The following is a 21,498-nucleotide window of genomic DNA, read 5'->3' as shown; positions in this document are numbered from 1 at the left end:
CTCTAAGTCCCTTTGTGGGGTCTCTGAAATGGAAGACGAGGCTGAGAAGGTGCCTTGTTTTCTGAGATCTGTTAGATATCTGGGAAGAGCAGAGGTTCAAGGCTGAGCGAATGGTGTCTTGGACTTTAAGCTCCTCTTTGACTGCAGATCAGGCAGAGGTGAGAAGAGTCCCTCTATGGGGTGTCTGGGGATTGGGTGTTCTAAGAAGGGGGTGCCCCGAGTTCTCCTTTGGAGTCTCTGGCTGAGGAGAGCCTGAAGGGAAGAGTGCCTACATCTGAGAGGTTTTTAACAGGATATAAGAGGATATCTTGGTCCCAGAGCTCATGGATTCTCTGCACTGGCGGTAGGGAATGAGGGGTACATTTCCATCTGTGAGCCCTCCCTAAGGGGGTCTCTGACCTCCGGGGATGTCAGAATTGACTAGGGGAGGGAACTAACTGAAACTTGTCTGTCTCTCCTCTCCTTAAGAGGTGTCTGACTGGAGAGAGGCTGATTGGGGAAAAGGCTATGAGGTCTTCGATGGGAAGACACTGAATGGGGTCCCTCTTGTTGGGTCTTTGAAGCAGACCCTTCAGCTTCTGAAATCTTTGACTGGGGAGAAGCTAAAGGGAATCCCAAGGAGTCTCTGGGGAGAAGCAGCTGAGGGACGGGTGGGGAGGGGTACCCCTCTGGGGGGAAGCTGAGGTGGTTGGTATCCCTTAGTCTGTGGGCTTACTGGGGTAGATTTAGGAGGGTTCCTCAGATTGTGAGGGCTGAAGAAGAGCTTAAGGGGTGGGGTCCTTCAGTCCATGAGGTCTTAGGGGGAAAGAGGGTTCCCTGTGGAGTGTTTGAGGTAAGGGAGGAGGTAGAGGGGGTAGAATCCCTTGAGCTATGGGGTTTCTGAAGAAGCTAAGGGGAGATCACTTAAAGGGAGGGGAGTCCCTCAGTCTCTGGAGTCTCTGGGAACCTAGAAAGGGTTCCTTGGTCTACGGAGTCTCCAGGAAGAAGGTGAGGGGAATCCCTCAGATTGTGAAGTCTCTAGGGATTTGGGGGCCCACAGTCTAGATGAACTGAGAGCATCTTTTGGCTTCTAGGAGGGCTTGTAAGGTCTGTGTTAAAGGTCTCTTGGTCTGAGGAGGATGGGTCCCTCAGTGTAAGGTCTGGAGAGCTACCTTTGTCTCAGCCTATGAGTTGGGGTGAAGGGAGGTGTCTTAGTCTGTGGGATAAGATAAAGAGGATTCCTCAGTCTCTGAGGTGGAGTGAGAAAGGGCTTCTTTAGTCTGAGAGGACTGCCCCTCAAATTTCTAGGGTGGAGTGAGGGGGTCCTTTAGTCTATGGGGTGAGGGGAGTCCCTAAGTCTGTGAGGCAGGATGCAGGTGGTGTTTCGTTCTCTGAGGTAAGGTGAGAGGGTCCTTCATTCTGTGGAGGTGAGGAGGGTCCTTTGGTCTTAAGGTGGGGGAAGGGAGATCTCTCAAGTCTATGGGGTCTGTGGAAGGCTCTCTCAGCCTTTGTGTGTGGGTGTATGAGGAATGTCCCTTAGCCTCTGGGGTGACTCAGTCTGTGGTTTGGGGGAAGGAAGGGAGGTGGAGGTCCTTAGACTGGGTGTATTAAAATGAGTCCCTCAGTCTATGAGGGAAGGTAAAGGGGACCTTCAGTCTCTAGGGGGGCTAAGCAGAGGTCCCTTAGTCTGTGGCATCTGTGGGCATCTAGAGGAGATGAAGAGAGGTCATTTAGTCTATGGGATCTGCAGGGGGTCTCATTCCGGGAGCTGGGATGAGCTTATGGGGGTCCTTCCATTTCTAGGGTGAGAGAGGGTCCCTCATTTTTTCAGATGGAGGAGGGGTCCCTCAGTCTGAGAGAAAGGGCAAGAGAGGTCTCTCAGTCTCTAGGAAAGTCCCTCAATCAGGAGAATCTGTGGAAGACCATCATTCTGTGTTCCAGGGAAGTCCCTCAATCTCTGGAGGGGTAAAAGAGGTAACTTAGTTTGTGGGAGAGCTCTCAAGTCTCCAGGGGAGAGGATTCTTCAGTCTCTAGGGGAATGATGAGGGCCATTAGTCTCTAGGGGGAATGAGGGGGACACCTCAGCCTATAAGGAAGGAGAAAGGGGTGGATCCCTTAGCCCCAAGGGAGTGATAAGAGGGGGTCCCTCTGTATCATAGGATGAGGGGAATCCTTAAGTCTTCGGTGGAGGAAGGGAAGTCTCTTGGTCTTCTAGAGGGGGATCCTTCAGCATGTGGGGGAAGAGGGGGGATCTCTCAGCTTTTAGAAGGGCGAAGGAGGTCCCTCAATCTCTGGGGGTGAGGCTCTAACAAGAGGGGGACCCTCTAGTCTCTGCGGGTGAAGGGGGGTCTAACAAGGTGGGGCTCCTCCAGTTTCTGGGGGTGAGAGGGTCTAATAAGGGGGGCCCCTCCAGTCCCTGGGGGTGAGGGGTGTTAGAGGGAGGCCCCTCCGGTCTCTAGGGGTGAGGGGATCTAATAAGGGGGTGCCCCTCTAGTCCCTGGGGGTGAAGGGGGGGTCTAACAAGGGGGGCCCCTCCAGTCTCTGGGGGTGAGGGGATCTAATAAGGGGGTGCCCCTCCAGTCCCTGGGGGTGAAGGGGGGTCTAACAAGGGGGGCCCCTCCAGTCTCTGGGGGTGAGGGGGTCCCGGCTTTCCGCCTCCCTCCGTCCGCCGCGGCTCGGCGCCTTGACGTCACTAACAGTCCCAACGGCTCCGGGCCCTCTCGTACCCCGACGTTTTCCCGCTCCCCGGCACACGAACCTCTCCCACTGCGCAGGCGCGGGGCACGTGTGGGGGAGGGGGCAGACGCCCGAGCTGCCTCGTGCGCACGCGCGCCCTCTCCCCGCGCCCGCCGGCCTGGCCCGCGCCGGGTCCCAAAGGCCGGGCGGGCTCTGCCCAAACCGCCGCTCTTCGAGGCTGCTTCCCCAGATCCCGCTCCGTCCGTCCCTCTTCCTCCATCCTTTCCCCAGCCGCCTCCCCCAGCCCTCCCCCTTCCCCATCTGCGGGCTCCCCCTTCACTTCCCCGCGCCCCCCGATTCCCCTGCAGACTCTTCCCCCGGGTTTCAAAGGCCCCCAGCCGCGCCCCCGCCTCGGCCCAGTCCCCCGGCCTGGGCTTCGCCTCTGCTGGCCCCCTCCCCATGGGGTCCTGCCCCTCTCAGGCCGCAGCCCGGCCCTAGGCTGACCACGGGGCAGCCCCCCATGCCCACACTTCCCCAGCACTGCCCCGTGCAGCTGGGCTCCCTCGGGGAGCTGGACAGGCCCCTGGCCCGGCTGCACCGCCTAGCCCTGGCCGGGGCACCTTGCTGGCGGCTGGCCCGGGTGCTGAAGAAAGGTGCTCGGGGGTGGGCGCCCAGCAGGGGGGCTGGCGGTGGCGCCTCACGGGGAGGCGAGGGCGTGCCACGGAGGGGCCGTGCCCATGCTGAGACTCCCCCTGCAGGGGTACAGGTGGACGGGGAGAACTCTGCAGGGCAGACGGGGCTCTTCGTGTCGGCGCTGCTGGGCCGGGCGGGCGCTGTGAGGCTTCTCCTGCGCTTCGGGGCAGACCCCAACCAGTGAGTCAGCCCGAGCCCCTCCACCGCCCGTCTGCCCCTTGCCCTCCGCCTCCTCCCCGAGACTCAGTTTCCCCTCTCCATCTCTCGCCCGCAGCCGCTGCTTGGACGGAAGTACCCCGGTCCATGCGGGAGCTTTCTCTGGCCGTTGCCAGGTCCTCCTCTGCTTGCTGGAGGCTGGCGGAGACCTGAGGCTGCATGACCAGCAGGGCTGGACAGCAGAGGACTGGGCCCAGCAGGCTAGGATGGAGAGCTGGGAAGTGAGCAGTGGGGGTGTGTGTGCACATGGGTGTGTGCGTGTGTGCACAGGAAGGTGAGGAGCAGGCCTTGGGAGAGAGACTTAATAACTCACACTGAGTGAGCTGGTCTTGGAGACAGCAAGGAAGCCTTGGGTTCAGTCCCAGCTCTGACATCTCCTGGCGGTGGGATAGGGACAGACTCTCCAGCTGGGATTTCAGTGGTGTGGGGGAACTCCAGGCCCTCTTCCATCCCAGGGGATGGCACCTTTCTGTGTTTCTGTGGCATTGAGAAGCGACATGCCATGATTGTTCAGGATCCCAGAGCCGGGATGGGTCAGAAGCAGGCCTCAGAGTCTGGTCTCCTTGACCTGAAGGATATACTTTGAGGGAACCAAGAGAAGTTACCAAAAGGTGACTCAAGACCAAGAATTGCTGAGGGAGAGGGGCTTTCCACACCAGGAGGCTTCCATCCCCACAATGTCCCCAGTTGGCCTTCACCTCTATCATACTTGAAGTTTTGCCCATCTTGTCTTTGGCTCTACCTGTCCCACGCCTTACCCTCTAGGTCTTGGAGCTCCTTCGAGATTGCCGAGCCAGAATGTCCCTGCTGGCCCAGGGGGCTGAAACCACACTTGCTTTGTCCTTGGGGGAGCTGTGGGGGCTCCGGGCTGGATGTCTGGGAAACCTCCGCTTGGCCCTGTCCTCCCAGCTCCGGCTTCACGTCAAAGGGTAATAGCTCGTGTTGCTTATTCCCTCACTGCCCTACCTGGACCCTTCTCCCATTATCCCTAGGGGAAAGATCACCTTCTGGGTGCTGACCTTATCTTCACTCCCAGATCACTGTGGCCCAATCGGATACAGAGGTCCCCCCAGGTCCCAGAGCTGGGGTTTGGTCAGGTAAGCAGCATAGAAAAGTGTAGAAGGGGAAAGAAGGGGAGAGGCGTAGGGCCTCCAGCTGAGACCTGCTGAGTAGGGTTTCTTCCCCCCCCAAAGCTGAGCAGTCTGAGACCTCTGGGTCTTACATCTGGGGTTCCCCTGGTTGATGCTGAGGAACTGCTGCCAGCTCAGGGGGAGCCTGATCGGACATATGAATGTGACGCCCACACCATTATGGTCAAGTAAGAAAGCTGAAGGTCCTTTAAGGCCTGTCAGTTCAGATGTCCTCCAGCTGTCACCCCAGACCTGTACAATGCTAATCCCAATAGGACCCATGCCCACCCTCCCATTTCCACACCAGGACCCCTGTTCTCCCAGTCTTCTCTCCCCAGGCCTCCCCTTATTCCCTGATTTCCATCTTCTGTCCTAAAGCCTTCTATGGAGGGGACACCGAGTGACTGTTCGGAAACTGAAGCCCCCCCCAGCCCGAGCCTTCCCAGACCTGCTGTTGTCCGACCTGAAGCATTGTAGGTACTGTCTGGCTCAGGAGACAGCCTTGGACCCTTCCCTTATCCTCAGGCAATAGAGAGACCTTTGTTGGGTACCTGCTATGTGCCAGGAGCTGTGCTAGATGCAAAAGATGGTCTCTGCCCTCAAGGAGCTTACAGCGCAATGAATAATCCTCCCCTCCATGGAGCCCCCAAGGGTGGTCCTGGGGAGGAGGGGTTATGTTGGGGCCCCCAGGAGCCTTCCCTGTAATCTTGTCTCCCTCAGCCTCCTACATCACCCAAACTTGCTTCTGCTCATGGCCCTGAGCCCTTCCCCTGACCTGGCTGGCCTGTGTCTCCTATTTGAGCCCATCCAGGAGGGCTCACTACACCAAGTGCTGCACTCCCAAGGGGTGAGTCCCACCCAGCTCCAGAGGGGGAGATGGCTGGGGATGGGGGACCCTCTCTGGTTACACTCCCTCATTCTGCTTCTGGATGCTAGTGTGGAGACAAGTCCACTTCTCTCCCTCCCTCTGAGACCTCTGAAGGACCCAGGGTTAGCATGTGGCAGATCCCTCCTAGAACACTGGACTTCCTCAGAGGGAGAGAAGGAGCAAGGGCCAGAAAGGGTCAAAGAGCAGAGGGAAGCCCTCAGAGGTGGACGAGGAGATGAGACTGGGAGGAGTCTGGGCCTGATTGGAGGACAGTAGAGTTCAGGCAGCTCTCTTGCCAGTGGTTGGTTTTCAGTAGGGGAGAGGTCTGACATTTCTCTCTCAGGGATGATTTTAGGGGTACCTGGGGCACTGCAGATTAGGATGAGACCTGGGTTCCATTTCTGGCTTTGCCACTTACCAGCTGTTTGGCCTGCCTGTTTGCTTCCTCATCTGTACAATGGGGAATGAGACGCCATGCTCAGCCTTTCTCACACTGAGGGTCAAGGATGAGGATGGAGGTGATCTTCTTAGGTGGTAGTGGTTGAGGTTCAGTGATGCTGGATACCATCATTCTTGTTGCTTCAGTAGCCAGGCCAGAGATCAGCTGGCATAGGATGGAGATGAAGGGAGGAGGGCTGGCCAGGTGAGGTGACTGAATGTGGACACTGCCATCTTTCCCCACTAGGATGTGGCCTGCAGCAGAATACCCCCTGCATTCCCCCCAGGACAGCTGCTGTTGCAAGTGCTGGAGGCCCTGCTATTTCTCCAAGGTCAGGCCCGGGCCCATGGGGGCCTCAGCTCTCATGCAGTCCAGCTGGTTCGACCGGGACTGGCCAAAGTCAGCAACCTGGAGCATGGGCGATCCTTGCCCCGGCCCCAGTGAGTGATCCTTGAGGTCCAGCTCTGTTCTGCCCTGCTCCCCTAGCCTCAGCCTCAGCCTTGATGCATACCACCTCACTCTTTCTCCCTCCCTCTGGCTCTGCAGGCTACAGCGAGAATTCTCTTGGAGAGTCCCAAGCTCACAGCCTCCTCCACCCTCTGAGTTGTACCCCTGGCTGCCACTGGAGCTGATTAGGGGGCACCCTCCCACCTTGACTTCCGACTTTTACAGCTTCTGCATCCTGATCCAAGAGGTCTTTACTGGTTGGTGACACCTCCTCCATCCCAGATTTATCCTCCTACCCTGAAACCTCCTTGACCACTTTCCCATAACAAGGTTGTATCCCTAATTAGAGCTTTTTTTCCATTCCTCCCCCACCCCCTCCTAATTTCTGTTTCCTAACCCCCACCCCCACCATGCCATAGGGAACCTTCCCTGGGCTGGGTTAGAAGGCCCAAAGGTCAAGGCAAAGCTGGAGTCCGGGGAGGCACCGGCACTAGACCCCCAGGTTCCTCTGATTTACCAGCCCCTGGTCAGGGCAGGACTGGGGCTGCGGCCTCGAGACCGAAGGGGCAGCCTGCAGGACACCCGCTACAGGTTGAGAGCAGCGTTGGCTCAGGTATAGGCTGGGTAGGTGATGAAGCTTGGTATAGGGGAAGACCCCAGCAGACAATGACAGGATTGTCTAATCTCTAGGAGTCTGCACTCAAGGAAGCCTCTTTGGGGAGTCTGGGGAGTCCCCCCTCAAAACTAAAGACCCCGCCACAGCCACCTGGTAAGGAGGGGCAAGTGGGCAGGGAAGGCGATCCTCCAGTTCAGCATCATTTACCTTGCCCTGCACACTCACAGCAGCTATTTGAGGTGGATGCCAAGGTCACTAGCACACCTAGGTCTCTGTCTCCCAAGATGGGCCCAAACCCCAAACCATCTGAGGTAATGGAGGTGTTGGTGGGAGGGAGAATTGGGGACGGTGGGGACTTGGCCCGGGCGTAGAGAGAGAGAAGGTTCTGTGTTCCTCCAATGCCTCTCTAGATCTTGAAGTCCCCTGAGAGCAGTGGGGCCTGGGGAAACACTTGGAGCACCTCGGCCTTGGACTCGGGAAGTAGCCTGACCCTGGGGAGCAGCCTGAGCCTGAGCTCCCAGTCTGAAGAAGCATCACCAGCAGAGAAGCTGAAGCTGCCCACTGCAGAGGTAGTAAGGGCCCCTCGGCCTCTCCATCCCTTCCCTCCTTTCATCTCCTGACTGGCTGCTCATTGCCCTGTCATTGACCCAACCCTTTCCTCCCCTCTCACCAGAGGCTAGCCCTGCTGACCAGTCTGAGAGGCTCAGCCTCCCTGCTGGGCCAGGGTCAGGGCTTCCTGGAGAGACTGGAGAGAAGGTTCTCAGCCAGGATCAGGCCCTGCAAGATCTGTTAGATGTCCCAGAGGCATCTGCATCCCCATCCACCTGCCCCCAAAGTGAGTGAGGACAAACCCCTTCCTCCTTCCCTTCCTTTGTGGATGAAGATACCTTCCCTGGTGGGTTGAGGATTCCTCCCCCATCTTCCAGTGATTGAGGACTGCCCCCACCCCCATCCCCAGGTGGCCCCAGTCTTCAGGAATGCATAGACCTGGCGGCCCAGGCCCAACGCCTGGAAGGACAGGAGGGTCGGAACCAGGTAGGGATCTGGGGGCTGGGTTCAGAGCGTCTTTGACAAAAATGGGGCTCCTCCTCCTCCATGGGACTCCTGAGGCTCCCATAATCTGAATTGTTCAGATACACTGGATAGAAAGGAGCAAAGCCCCTTCTCAGCATTGTCTGCAGAGCGGTCTCAGGTGGGCACCTCATTGCTGGAGAGCACTCAGATGGATCGATTTTGATTGGCTCTGCCCTTAGATTAAAGACCTAAGAGGCTGTCCTTCCTCCTCCTTTATGTGGTCATTCAGTAGACATTTTGGGGTGCTGAGGATGTCTGGGATTGACATGATCTAATCAGGGGGATGGTTAAATGCATAAGAAAAGACATAAAGATACACAGGGACTAAGAGAGAGAAATGGCTGTGATGAGGACGGAGTGGCCAAAGGCTTTGGGGATGGGGCGGGGCTGGGCTTTGAAACGTAGAACAGGGAGGAATGACTATTTTGATGAGGCCTAAAGGTGTGCATCGCATGTGTGTCCAGCAGTCATGAAGCATGGGATAGAGGGGGCGCCCTGGCCAGGCCTCTGATGGCCGAGGGGTCTGGATACCAAAATGGGGCACAGCCCTTGGTAGGCCTCATGAACATTAGAGGGAGCAAAAGTTCCAAGGGGCTGACTTGCCAGCTGATGAGATTTGAATCCAAGTCTTAACAGCCTTCTCCCTGTAGCTCAGGCCTTTATGAAGTGCCTACAATGGGCCAGGTTCACACTTCCACCCACCCTCTCTCCCTTGCCAGGTGTTGGTCCCTGGGCTGGCTAAAGAGGGCCCCTTCACCAGCCTGCAGAAGTAAGTAGCTATTGATTCCCCCCTCCCTGCCCAAGCAGTCTCCTCTTTTTGTGGGGTCCCCACCATGACACCAGCCTCTTGTGTTATTTTCCCCCCACTAGGCTAGATCTGCCAGAGGAGATCATCACAGAGCTACAGGGTAAGGTTGGGAGGGATGGGCACAGGAACAAGACTGAGCTCTTCCTCCAACCAAAGCCCTGCTGACTCATCATCCCCTAAACCCTGGGCCTTACAGCTGGAACATGGGTCCCTGGGGGAATCTGGCTCAGCCATGACCTCTCTGACTCTATCTCTCAGGGACCCCCAAGCCAAGGAGTTGACAATGGATGAAGCTGAACCCAGCTACCTGACCCCACCCCAATAAAGCTTTCCCAGCCACCCACCTTGTCAGCTTCTCCCTGCCTCTCCCTGCAGCCTGAATACCACACGACAAAATTCACAGATCATTTTTATTTTTATTTCTGTTCATGTTAAAATTTGTTTTTAAATGTTTAGTACACAGGATTGGAGCTCAGCAGGGACTCAGCACGTACTCAGATATGCATACCTGGGCGCACGCGCACACACACCCAACGCCCTTTTATCTGGGCACACATTCATAGCTGCACGTACAGGGCAATGAGGGGAGGGGAAGGGGACAGGACATGCTGGGGGATCCTGGGAGTTGAGGGGAGAGGAAGCATGTTCATCTTCTGACTCCCCCAAATTAGTGCAAGAAACCCCAGAGTAGTAGAAGTGTAAAAAGGTTTTGTGGGGAGGGCAGAGAAACTACAGTTACAGGTTAGGAGGTCACATTGGAACCAGTTTACAAAGTTAGAAACTTGAGGAATTGGGAAAAATTACAAACTGGGTCATTGAATTGGGGCCCCAGGGCCAGTGATGGCAGTAGGTCCATCTGTTGGACCTTGGTCATCATCAACAGGCACAACCAGCTAGGGCTCCAAGGATCCCCCTTCACCATTTTACAAAAAAGAATGAGGAGACAGGCTCTCCAGCCTCAGCAGTAGCTGTGAGTCTGGCCCTTAGCATGGAGGGACCAGCTTGGGGGGGGCAGGTAGGAGGGTGGGGGGCCAGCCCCCTCTCCATGTCCTTCCCCCACGTTTCCATATTGAATCCCATGAGCACCCTCCCCACCTCCTTTCCCATAGGCCTGGCTGGGTGTCCGGTAGAGCAGGAGGGGATCTGGAGGCCCCCAAGGTCGAGGAGGCCGGGGCCCCCAAGGTGAGCGCTGCTTGTGGGGGAGTCGAGGAGCTGGGGGACCAGGGTCAGAGCGACTTCGGGGGTGGGCAGGAGGGGAGGAAGAACAGGAGGAGGAGGTGGGGGAGGGTCCACCCCCTCCTAGGGGCAAGTTGACATAGACAGGTTCCAGATGGGCTGGGCGTCGCCGGGATTCTTGGGGATGGTAGCAGAGGCGGCTATGTTGGGAAAAAGGCTGCAGTGCTGGGGGGTATGGGTGAAGTGGGGGTGGGGGGTAGCAGAAGAGGAAGTCAGGGGGTCCCTGGGGTGGTGACTGTTCCCGAATCCCATAGGAAGCACTGAGCCCCTCAGGGGCCTGGTGGAAGGGAGCCCAAGACCTAGGCAGTCCTGGGTAGGGAGGCCCCTCACTCCCACTGATTTCATAGTACAGGTTCTCCCCCTTGTCAGGGGGCAGCGTGGGACCACGTGGGGTCCTCCGGGTAGGAGGTTGGGGACCAGGCCGGAAGGAAGGAGTACCCAGAGAGTGAAGAGGAGGTTTGGGGGGGCCAGAGAAGGGGGAGGGGCGTTCCTTGGGGTTGGGTGAGGTCCCAGCAGAGGAAAGAAAGGAGGCAGGCACCTGTGAAGGAGAATGGCAGATGTGAATGATGGGCTTATACTTTTGAGTAATGGAGTGCTTTGGGATTGAGGGTGGGAAAAGGGCAACCTGGAGGAACAGGGACAGTGGTTCCTGCTGTTCTCACTGACCTGGGCAGGACCTCTTCGTTCCCTCCTTGGGGGACCAGAAATGTGCGTGCGCAACAGACCGCCATCACTCTGCTGCCGCTGCAAGGAAGCGGGGGGACCTGGTGCTGGCGCTGGGTGGCTGCAGCTCACCATGGAGTACAGAGGCGCAGGGCCCCCGGCCCCTGGACTTTCCCCACCCCCTTCCAGGGACAAGGAACGTCGGAAGGGGGAGCGAGGTACAGGGGGGACTGTGCTCCCCATCTCCTGCTGGCGCTGGCGCTGTGCTGCCCTCTGAGCCCGCTCTGCCAAAGCCAGAGCCATCAGGCGGGCAGGGTTCTTGGGAGGTGGAGGAGGGGCCCCTCCAGGGCGAAGAAGAGACAAGGGCACCGGTAGCGGTGGGGACTCAAACCCAGGCACAGGACCTGTACAGAGAGGAGACAAAGGTCAGGGCTCAGGTCCCTAAAGGAGACTGAGAGGAGAGAGGCGGGAGCCATACTCACTTAGGGACCCTTGGAGGTCTCTCTGGCTAGTTAAGGATAATTTACTCCGGATTTCTCTCTGGCAGCTGTCACTTAGCTCAGTCTCAGCACTGCGCAGCAGCAGGGGAATGAGCTGGGGAGCGGGAGTGGCAGGTGGAGGGGATGGGGTGGCAGGGGCACCACCCCCCAGTAGCTCCAGGACAGCAGGGGGCACAGAAACAGCCACAGGCTCGGAGATATCCAGGGCTGTGGGTGGGGCAGGGCTTGCCGGGCCTCGAGGAGAGCGAGTTGGGGGGGTGGCTTTATGGATAAAAGAACCAGCTGGGGCTGGGGGGGCAGGACTGGCAGGAGGGGCAGGGTCCCCAGGAGTAGGGCTACTGCAGCGGAAAGTGAGAGGATCAAAATCAAGGCCTCTCAGCCCCTCCAGGCATCTAGGGGGACTAAAGTCCAGGTCATCGCCATCATCTAGCCAGGCTGAAACCCGGTGTGGGGGAGAGCCCACCAGCTCCCTGCTGCCCACAGACGAGGCGCTGGTGGAGGAGGAAGATGACGTGGTGGTGGAGGAGAGGCTCTGACAGGAGCCAGCTAGGCCGGGAGTCACAGGGAAGGCATCACTGCTGGAACGGGGCCGACGAAGCCGGTGGAGCCTCTGCAGTCCTGCAGGGAGGCAGGAAGAAGGCTGCTGGGGGCAGCCCCAGCCTCCGAAGCACTGTCTGTGCCTCCTGGCATCTAACTTCCCACTAGGATGTCCTGGGGTCCAAACCTTTCCCTCTTCCAACTTCTCAGGCCATTCCCTTGGGTGTGGCAGAAGCCTGCCACTATCCCCTGGCAGATCACTCATTCGAGGCTGCCACATAGGGCTAGCTCCCTCTTCTTTGAGAAGTCCAGAGCTGACCCTCCTTACTCCCTGGTAGCTCGCTGTTGGACTAACTGAGGCCCTTGTTGGCCAATCCCTTCTCTTTACACCATCTGTGCACATGCCAGCTCTCTGTACCCATCCATGCCTACTCCTGACTGCCAGGAGAATGGGAGCTCCTTACAGCAGGTGTCCCCAGTGCCCAGCACACTTAAAACCAATGCTGTCAATGAACTGAATCATTGTTAAAAGGGACCTCAAAGACAGCCCATTCCACCTCGCTACTTGTACAGACAGAGAAACTGAGCCCCAGTGATGAAAAGAGACTTGGGGAGCTAATAACCTGAAGCCAGAACAGAGCTGTCACCACTGGTCCCACCCATCTCCTGAGACAGTCATGCTGCTGCTCAGCTGAAAACCCAAGCATGGCTACCCACAATACACTCTCACACTGCCATTCAAGGCCTTTCACAATCTGGCTCGTTGCTCTTTTTCTAGTTTCACCTCCTTATCCTCCACTTAAGGGATGTTCTGCCCCAGCCCAACCAGGTTACTCCTGTCTCCTGCTCCTGCCCCCCAGGCCTGGGATCTGCCATCTCCCTGCTGAATTTCTATCCACATCTCAGGACCTTTTATTTCCTCTGGGATGTCCATGGGGAGGTGGCCTGGGGCAGTAGAACAAGGTGTATTTGGAGTCCAAGAACCTGGCTTTCAAAACCCATTCTACCTACAACACCCAGGTGACTTATCGTCTTGGGGCCTTAGCTTCTGCACCAGTAATATCAGGGTGCTGGCCTAGATGACCCCTGGGGTCATTCCAGCTCTGAGACTATATTGGAAGCAGGCTCCCTCAACCCCAGCCTTGGACCGCATAGAGCCCCATGTGTGATGTGGCTCTGTGTACCGCTGCATATTGACTCTGCCTGCCTGGGAGCCCCTGGCGATCACACACTGGGTAGCTCTAAGCAGAAGGTTCCGCACACAGGAGGCACCACAAACAATGGCCAAACCGAATTGCGTTTGAAGGCGCTATAATTTTCCTGCCCCCTTCCCTCCCCACCTCCCCCTGACTGTGACTCTTAGGGAGGCCCTAGGACCTTGGCCACCCCTGGGTGGGTCCTCACCAGCTCCACTGGCCTGGGATGACAGGGATTCCTCACTCTTGGCTGATCGCAGTGGAGCTGTTTCCGCTGGGCCACCTAGGTTTACAGAAGAGATAGAAAGAGTAGTAGTGGGGAAGGCCCTGCCCTGCCCTCCCTGCCCTGCAGCCTTGGGCCCAGGAGCCTGCTCACCTGGGGGCAGCTGGGCCCCTTGGCCACCTCCACGCCAGGGCAGGGGCTTCTTTCGGACTGAAGAGGGGCCTCTGCCCAGGGCGAAGAAGGTCTTCCAGCTGCTTCCAGCAGGTTTCCTACGCTTCTCTCCAATGACCCCCTTCCTCCTATACAGGACAGAAGGTGAGAGAGACAGTCTCTGGGCATGGGCTTTTTCCCCCACTCTCCCCAATCCTGGGTGATACTCACTGGTCTTCAGGTGAAGTAGGTGCCTTGGCTCCCTGTCCAGACAGGCGACCCTGTGACCGAGCCTGAGCCTCCTCTAGGGAAAGGAGGCGAGTGGAAGGTCCGCTGCCCACAAGGGACTTGGGCCTGGAGAGGAGACAGCGACCTGGGGAAGTGATGGTGGAAAAGTCTGTCAGTTCATCAAGCCATCCTATCTACCCTGCAGGCAAAGCCAAGCACAGCCCCCACCTCCCCTGGGAGCCCTGGTAGGCCAAGCCCCCGGCCAGGGATTAGCAAGGCAGGGACCCTGGGATGGGGTGGGGAGTGGTGGGGCCAGGGCAAGTTGGGTCCTGGGAGGAAAGGAAGGGGAGGGGAAGGGAGGAGTAGGGGCATCAGCAGCAGGCGAGGAGGAGGCAGGAATGGCTGATGAGGCAGAGGCGGCAGCAGCTGCAGGAGGAAAGCCGTCTCAGTTACCTCGGGAGGGCCCGGCCGATGATCCGTGTCCCGCAGGGGTCCAGGGTTTGTGGGGCAGGGGTGGGAATGAGAGAAGGGGATGTGGCAGGGGTTTCTTGGGAAAAGGTGATTTCTAAAATGGGGGAGAAGGGCTCTAAAGCCAAGGGAGCTGGGAATCCCCAGTAACGCGCCAGCAGACTTATCAGCACCCTGCCCACTAGTCCCAAGAGGGCCCTTGAGGAAGCTAAGGCGGGGTAGTGGAGGTACAGCATCCTGGACCAGTGGGGGATCCTGAGTCGAGGAGCTGAAATGAGAAGGAGGCTGGGGGACTGGGTAGGGTTCTTGGGGTCCCAGGGAGACTCAGGGCAGTAATCCTGGGGCCCCATCCTCCCTCCCCCAGCCCATGGCTAGCCTTCCCAGCCCAAGAAGAGTGAGCATCTATCCATCTTCAGGAGGATGGGCCACAAGTACTGGGGAGCAGGCATACCTGCAGGATCTAGGCCTGCTGAGGCAAACGTGTCACTGAATAAAACATCCACGTGGCTGAGAAGAAACTCAACAACGACAGACTGAACCCGAACCTCACGGAAGGCAGCAGCCCCGCCAAGTCCGACGGACTCCAGCTCCATTGACCTGCGGAGGCACCAGGAGTGCTCTGTGAGCACCCTGAGGCCTGTATGGCTTCACAGGATCATTCAATTCAAGTCAGCATTAATTCATTAAATGCCAACTGAGATCAAGGCACTGTGCAAAGAGCTGATAGTACAAAGAAATTAAACTGCACCTCCCTTTGTACTGCTTCCTTCCCAACTCACCGAAGCAGATTGGGAGCCCAGACGATGGCCAGGTTTCGAGCGTGCATGCTCGTGTTGGCACTGTGCTGGGCCATCCGAGAGAGGTGACGAAGCAGGTACTCCAGGGTCCTGGAGTGGGGCAGGGAGGGAGAGGGGTCACTCACTGAGAGCCTCTCCAACAGAGAGACCCCCTTCCGTTGCCTACTCCCTGGACCTAGCCTACCCTCCCCATACCGGTAATGAGGTGGGGGCAGCTGCTGGATGACATCATGAACCCGTACCAGTCGCTCCTCCTCCCCAGGCACAGACATGGCCTCCTGCGGGAACAGGGTGAAGGAGAAGGGTGTGCGCAGGCTGTGGCTGAGGCTTCAGGCCTGAGTCTCCCTGCATGGCCCCCTTCAGACTTACACTGAACTTTCCATAGAGCTGGTAGGTGAGCAGGGGGTTAGGCAGCTCTCGAAAGTAGAGCTTGCAAAGGGAAGAGACGCTGTGGATGTCCTGGAGAAAGGCTGGACCACTCAGCTCTGGGATCCGCTCACTGTCAAACTCATGCCTGAGAGCCCAGGAGGGCAGAGAAGCCATCAGAGCTCATCTCAGGGCCCTCCCTTCCTGTACTGTCCTTCCAAAACCTCCACCCACCAGGCCACCCTCTCTCCCACCCTACCTCAGTTTCTGGATGTTGGAAGAAACGCCTGAGAGGCGGTATATTCCATCCACAACCCCATGGGCCTCGATGAACTCAGAGCAACAGCGCAAGACTTGTGGAACTGGAAAGGATAATGGGGTCAGGGCAGAAGAGGCTGTGATCAGGTGAGGGTGATAATTATAAAAGGGGTGGGGGAGAAACAGAACCAAATACATCGGGATGTCCCACAGGGGTAAGACTGGAGTGGTCTCCAGGAGGGTCATGTTTTCATTTCTAAGTTATTCACTATGAGACACTTTCTCAAGAGACAGCATAGCCTAAGAGAGTATGCTCGGTTTGGAATTAGGTAAGACCAGCATTCTAATCCTGGCTCTTACTAGTGAGCATGAAGTAAATCACTTAATGTTGCTGAGTCTCAGTTTTCTCACCTGTAAAATGGGGGTAATACCTGGAGCACCTACTTCATAGGATTGTTGAGAACGTCAAATGAGATACTGTAAAGTGCTCTGCGAATCTTACACAACTATGTAAATTGCGGCTATTATAATTGTATCAATGGGGAGAGAATACAGGAATCCCTTTTCGAGAGCTGAGAGGGATGGGAGGCTAGGTTAAGCCTGGGCCAGGACCTCACCATCTTGGCCAGAGTTGCTGAGATGCTCCCCAAGGTCACAGCCAAAGACACGCTGCCGAAGGATGCCCCGCTGCCTCAGCCGCTGACGGGATGGGCGGGAGCGAATGAAAGAACGGAGGAGGCCTGCAAGCTTTCCTCGGGGCCGGGGCACTGCTCAGTGGTGGTTGTGGTGGGAGACAAAGAGGGTACGCAACGTGAGGAAGAGGTACAGTGGAGGAGAGGGGTGGGCTGGGATGGGGCCCAGGAGGTGAGAGCCCCATTTCTGTTACCTGACGTGAGAGAGAGAGGGCCCTCCCTTAGGGGAACTGGGATGCTGGATGAGGGGCCATCAGGATCTGTAGGGGGAAACCAGCAAGGATGGCTTGAGGTCCCTTTCCCCTCTCCCACCCTCCCTCCTGGCACCACCCACTCATCGTTACCAGCTTTGACCCCCAGGCCTGGTCGTTCGGTGAATAGCTCCACACACTCACTAGGGAAGAAACCAACCTAAGGGGAAGGGTCAAAAGTCACAGGTCAGATAGCCAGGCATCCTTCAAGGACCTCACCCTGAGGTTCTCATCTGCCTCCCCTTCTACCTGGAATCCATGTTTCCCACGCCACCAGCTTCTGTCCTCTGCAGGTGGCATGTCAATCACAGAGACAATGTCACCAACCTGAGAACAGGGAACAAGGAGAAGTCAGAGGAGGGTCAAAAGCCAGCACAGGCCCTGCAGCCCCACTCCCTGAAACATTACCTCGAAGGACAGTTCATCTGGGGCCTGGGCTGTGTACCGCTTGACCACATGCGCCGCGGCCACTGCAGGAACGTTCAGGGAGGCCTCCTCACTGAGCAGCAGCCGTCGGCCGTGGTTATCCAGCTAGGGGGGACCAGGGGGAGATGGATGCGGTGGTCCCCACTGGCGGCACACTACCTCCCACTCCCAAGCATCTTCCCATTACCCACTTTCCCTCTCTCATCTTCCCAGATGTTGCCCAAGTGGCTTCTGATCCACATGTGCACCTTCTCCCTGACCCTGCTCCCAAGCTAAGCTCCCATTCGCTTCAGGACCCAGATACCCAGAGAGCCAGGACCCAGCTCTGCTCAGAGCATCTCCCCCTGACTCACAGCCCATCTTTCATGTGTCCTATTCTTCATTTCGATTCCGTTTACCACCAACAATCTATTTCCTTCCCTCCCTCACACTCTGCCTCTCTCTCTCTCCCCCTTCCCCTTTCTCTCTTCTCCCCTTTCCCTTCTCTCTCCTTCCCTCCTTCTCTTACTCTTGAGCACATGCGTGCACAGACACACACAGACACACACAGACACACACAGACACACACACACACACACACAGACTCCTACTTCCATCCAGGTAAGCACAGGGCCACAGTTGAGGTTACTGTCCACCAGTCCAGAGAGGGTTTCGAGATAGCGTAGGAGCAGTGGCACTAGCAGCTGAATGAGGAAGAAAGTGGAGTAGGCATTATGTGGAACTGAGAAGTCTCCTTCCCCTCCATCCCTCATTGTTGAAATGCCTCTCATTCCCAGTTTTGACATGTAGGAAGCAAGGGAGAGGGTGGGATTTTACCTGGTTTCGGGAGCCCTCTGGAGCTGGTGGCAGTTCTGGAAGGCGAGAGAACCGACGATCAAAGATGCAGCGGTGAAGATGGCTATCCAGAGAGCGGAAATCCTCATAGCTTCGGACAACGGGCCAGGACCGGCCCTGGGGGAAATAACGAGTCAAGCAGGGTGAAAGCAACAGATTGTCTTCATGACTTTAAGTTGGAGAAGGTTTGTGGGTCAAACTGAGAGCAAAGTTAGGTTACGGATCAGTCTGTGTAGGGTTGAGAGGCAAAAGGTGGAATCAAGAATCTTACCTGACAGGTCACCTGGACCCCAAACACCAGTTCATTATCACTAGGAAGACTGGAGCCTTCACGATCGGGAGAGAGTAGCAGCTGAAAGGGAAAAATCAAGGATCCAAGGCCCAGGACATGCTATCCTTCCAACACTATCCCCAATCCCAGTGACCTGAAGCCAAACATATAACAGGAGAGAGAGCAATGGGGCTGCTCTGGGGATATCATGTTACTATGCCCAGATGGGGGACCCCAAGTACCTGAATGTGGCCAAAATCAACATTCTCATAGTGGAAATGGGCACAGTCAGCCAGTCGGGGAAAAGGACCACGAGGGGCGGAGATCCTGGGGATGTAAGTCACAGGTTATCCTTAGCACCTTGGCCTAGGTCCCTAAACTGAACTTAGAACTGGGGTGCCTCAGAAATGAGGAGACCTGGCTGAGCTCAAGCTATGACTTCACCTCCTATAATCCCAAGCAGCACCCATTTCTTCCTACCTCTTGCTAGGTTTCCCCTTCACGTTAGAGCCACCTGAAGGAGGTAGGGGCTGTACAGGTCCTTCCCCTGGACCATCCAGGTTATCTGTGCTTCTGGCCTGTGGGAAGAGAAAGATGCCTAAGGAATGCCTAGCCCCAAGCTAGTATCCCTAGCCCCTAGAGTTTCCAAGGAGGCCCAGATGCTATGTCTTCAGCAGCAGAGTCAGAGAACAAGGTGGCCACATGTGTGACTGTGATAGTTCTAAAACAAGAAGTTCAATAAGAGTCCTAAGTGAAAGCAAAGGCAGGGCCACAACATCCTCTGTGATGAGATGTCAGGAGGTGCAGAGAACTCGAGGATATATGTGGGGGGGGGGGTGCCTGGGGGATCTTTGGATGGAGGTGAGGAGAGCAGGCTGTAGGTAAAAGTGACAGGATCAACGATAATAATTTGGTAGCACTCCTCTGTGCCAGGAAGTGTGCTAATACTTTACAAATACTATCTCAACTGATCTTCATATCCACCCTGGGCAGGATGTGCTATTATTATCACTATTTTACAGATAAGGTCACTGAGGCAGGTGGTGGGTATCAAGATTCAAACTCGAGGATCTCTGATTCTCTATCCATTGCACCACCAACTGCTTGAAGACCCCCCTCCCAAGATGGGACAGGAAGAAAGGATGCACAAGGGGTACAGGGAATGAGGCATTCTGGGGAGGCTGGCAAATCAGGAAGGAAGATGCTGTCGTTAGGGTGAGGATGGACCAGAGAAAGAAACAAGAGCCAGTAAGGAGAGGGGAAAGAAGAGCTCGATCAGACAGAGATGGTCAGCTGAACCAAAAGGGACTGGGATGGGGTGGGCACAAGCCCGGGTAAAGCAGTAAGGGAAAGACTATGATGGGGACAGGACAGACATGAAGAACGCCTAGGCTAGAGGCAAAGGATGGGACCAAGGTGGAAAGGTCGAAGGGGATGGGGTCAAAGTAGCCGGCTGGGAGTGGATGAGCTGGGAGTTGGTAGGGGAGGAATGGACTAAGTGGGCCAGGGTTGTGCAGGGGTGGGAATAAGCTGTGGCCGGATGAGCGTGTGGGAGCACTTGGTGTCGTCAGGCTGAAGTGAGAGGTCAGGGTGGGATGAAGAGGAAGGATGGGAGCAGGTTGAGGAGGAGTCCTGGAGGATGGAGACCCCAGGAGGGGAGGATGGAGGCCCAGGCTGAGGTGAGGTCAGGCAGGGCTAAAGGGCCTGACCTGTTAGGGTTGGAGGAGGAGAGAGTCAAGCTGACAGGACAGAAGTCTGAGCTGAGGGGACGATGGAGATCCTGGGGGGGAGGACAGAGATTCTGGGGGTGGGGACAGAGATCCTGGGAGGAAGGATGGAGATCCTGGGGGGGAGGATAGAGATCCTGGGGGGGAGGACGGAGATTCTGGGAGGAAGGATGGAGATCCTGGGGGGGAGGATGGAGATCCTGGGAGGGAGGATGGAGATCCTGGGAGGGAGGATGGAGATCCTGGGGGGGGGGAGGATGGAGATCCTGGGGGGGGGATGGAGATCCTGGGGGGGGAGGACGAAGATCCTGGGGGGGAGGATGGAGATCCTGGGGGGGAGGACGGAGATCCTGGGGGGGGTTAGGATGGGGGCAGGATGTAGACTCCGGGAGGGGAGGACGCAGATCCTGGGGGGGAGGATGGAGATCCTGGGAGGGAGGACGGAGATCCTGGGGGGGAGGACGGAGATCCTGGGGGGGAGGACGGAGATCCTGGGAGGGAGGATGGAGATCCTGGGGGGGAGGATGGAGATCCTGGGGGGGGGGAGGACGGAGATCCTAGGAGGGAGGATGGAGATCCTGGGGGGGAGGACGGAGATCCTGGGGGGGAGGACGGAGATCCTGGGGGGAAGGACGGAGATCCTGGGAGGGAGGATGGAGATCCTGGGGGGGAGGATGGAGATCCTGGGGGGGGGAGGACGGAGATCCTGGGAGGGAGGATGGAGATCCTGGGGGGGAGGATGGAGATCCTGGGGGGGAGGACGGAGATCCTGGGGGGGAGGACGGAGATCCTGGGGGGGGTTAGGATGGGGGCAGGATGTAGACTCCGGGAGGGGAGGACGCAGATCCTGGGACGGGAGGATGGAGGGAGGATGGAGACCCCGGGAGAGGAGGACGGAGATCTCAGGAGGGGAGGACGCAGATCCCGAGGGGAGGACACAGGCCCAGGACCATCCAGCAGGGCCCCGCCCCGCCCCGCCCCCGCGCCCTCCACACCCGGACAGACGCCCAGGCAAACAGACAGACGACACCGCCCCCGTCCGCTCACCACCATGGCCAGTCGAGCCGCCGCCGTCACCGTCACCCGGGCGGGCGGGCGAGGGGCCCCGAAGGGGACCAGGCCGCGCTCCTCTTGCCCTCTTCCTCCTCCTCAGGCCGGGGCTTCCTCCTCCACCGCCTCCGCTGCCGCCATGGCGACACAATGGGGAGAGGGGCGCGCGGGCCGAGGCCACGCCCCTAACGGCCCCAACGGCTGGGCGCGCGCATGCGAGCGCGCGGGGGGCGTGGCTTGGGAGAGCCAGCCAGAGGGGAGGGCAAGCCCCGTCCCCGCCCCGCCAGCGCCTCATTGGCCACGGTCCCGCCCACTCCTGTTTGGCCCCGCCCCATGCCCGCCCCACCGGGAGCTGTCCAAACTGGCTGTCAAACAAAGCCGCTCTTGGGCGGGGAAGGTGGCTGATCCCCCAGGGGAGGGTGGCCCCGGGGTGCGCGGAGTCAAGTTGGGGGAGCGCCGGCCTCGCAGTCCGAACACCTGGTTCTGAATCGAAGCAGGGTCATTGACCATTTCGGGGTCCTGGACAGTTCCCTGGGTCTCAGTTTCCCCATCTGTATGACGAGGCTCTTGAAGCTTCCTTCCTGAATCCGACCCCCCCCCCCCCACAGACTCGTCGCCCGCTTCCCAAAGGTCCGAACCTTCCCTCCCCCCCACCCCAGGGCCAGCCCCCGGTCCCAGC

At 57.8% G+C, this 21,498-nt stretch overlaps 2 protein-coding genes and 1 long non-coding RNA gene across 10 annotated transcripts; 2 read left to right on the top strand and 1 right to left on the bottom strand.

Annotated features, from left to right (window-relative positions):
• The first annotated feature begins 691 nt into the window (after positions 1 to 691).
• Positions 692 to 9,289, top strand: LOC140508403 (inactive serine/threonine-protein kinase TEX14-like). Of its 7 annotated transcripts, XR_011968423.1 has the most exons (17): positions 2,640 to 3,308; positions 3,414 to 3,528; positions 3,623 to 3,785; positions 4,330 to 4,493; positions 4,601 to 4,661; positions 4,758 to 4,882; positions 5,073 to 5,171; positions 5,415 to 5,541; positions 6,248 to 6,441; positions 6,548 to 6,705; positions 6,868 to 7,061; positions 7,139 to 7,375; positions 7,475 to 7,633; positions 7,738 to 7,899; positions 8,023 to 8,099; positions 8,858 to 8,907; positions 9,009 to 9,047. XR_011968423.1 is itself a non-coding variant. In XM_072616282.1 (16 exons), the coding sequence occupies exons 1-16, from the start codon at positions 3,176 to 3,178 to the stop codon at positions 9,225 to 9,227; spliced, it is 2,040 nt and encodes a 679-aa protein (XP_072472383.1). In that variant the 5' UTR covers positions 2,640 to 3,175; the 3' UTR covers positions 9,228 to 9,289. The 7 variants fall into 7 exon arrangements, 1 of the variants encoding a protein (XP_072472383.1); XR_011968428.1 differs by lacking the exons at positions 2,640 to 3,308; positions 3,414 to 3,528 and adding an exon at positions 692 to 1,953; XR_011968425.1 differs by lacking the exon at positions 4,758 to 4,882 and having other exon boundaries at positions 5,073 to 5,167.
• A 53-nt stretch (positions 9,290 to 9,342) lies between these two features.
• On the bottom strand, positions 9,343 to 21,409 carry ARHGAP33 (Rho GTPase activating protein 33). Of its 2 annotated transcripts, XM_072616241.1 has the most exons (22): positions 20,817 to 21,409; positions 18,523 to 18,620; positions 18,285 to 18,369; positions 18,043 to 18,123; positions 17,754 to 17,888; positions 17,528 to 17,620; positions 16,920 to 17,042; positions 16,761 to 16,838; positions 16,605 to 16,671; positions 16,455 to 16,520; positions 16,186 to 16,335; positions 15,570 to 15,672; positions 15,314 to 15,458; positions 15,140 to 15,222; positions 14,927 to 15,034; positions 14,599 to 14,744; positions 13,683 to 13,824; positions 13,455 to 13,600; positions 13,287 to 13,361; positions 11,328 to 11,963; positions 10,849 to 11,249; positions 9,343 to 10,720 (listed from the first exon to the last, which is right to left on the bottom strand). In XM_072616241.1, exons 1-22 carry the CDS (start codon positions 20,820 to 20,822, stop codon positions 9,905 to 9,907), a joined length of 3,783 nt encoding a protein of 1,260 aa, XP_072472342.1. In that variant the 5' UTR covers positions 20,823 to 21,409; the 3' UTR covers positions 9,343 to 9,904. The 2 variants fall into 2 exon arrangements, with proteins under 2 accessions (XP_072472342.1, XP_072472343.1); XM_072616242.1 differs by lacking the exon at positions 16,455 to 16,520.
• LOC140508453 (uncharacterized) lies at positions 13,524 to 15,959 on the top strand. The gene is made up of 3 exons (XR_011968437.1): positions 13,524 to 13,616; positions 13,723 to 13,924; positions 14,512 to 15,959. It is a non-coding gene; the product is annotated as an uncharacterized lncRNA (long non-coding RNA).
• Positions 21,410 to 21,498: the final 89 nt, after the last annotated feature.

The sequence above is a fragment of the Notamacropus eugenii genome, chromosome 5, assembly GCF_028372415.1.
Source record: "Notamacropus eugenii isolate mMacEug1 chromosome 5, mMacEug1.pri_v2, whole genome shotgun sequence".
Lineage (NCBI taxonomy): Eukaryota > Metazoa > Chordata > Mammalia > Diprotodontia > Macropodidae > Notamacropus > Notamacropus eugenii.
The sequence above is the reverse complement of the archived record's forward strand: the minus strand, read 5'-3'. Positions and strand labels throughout refer to the sequence as shown.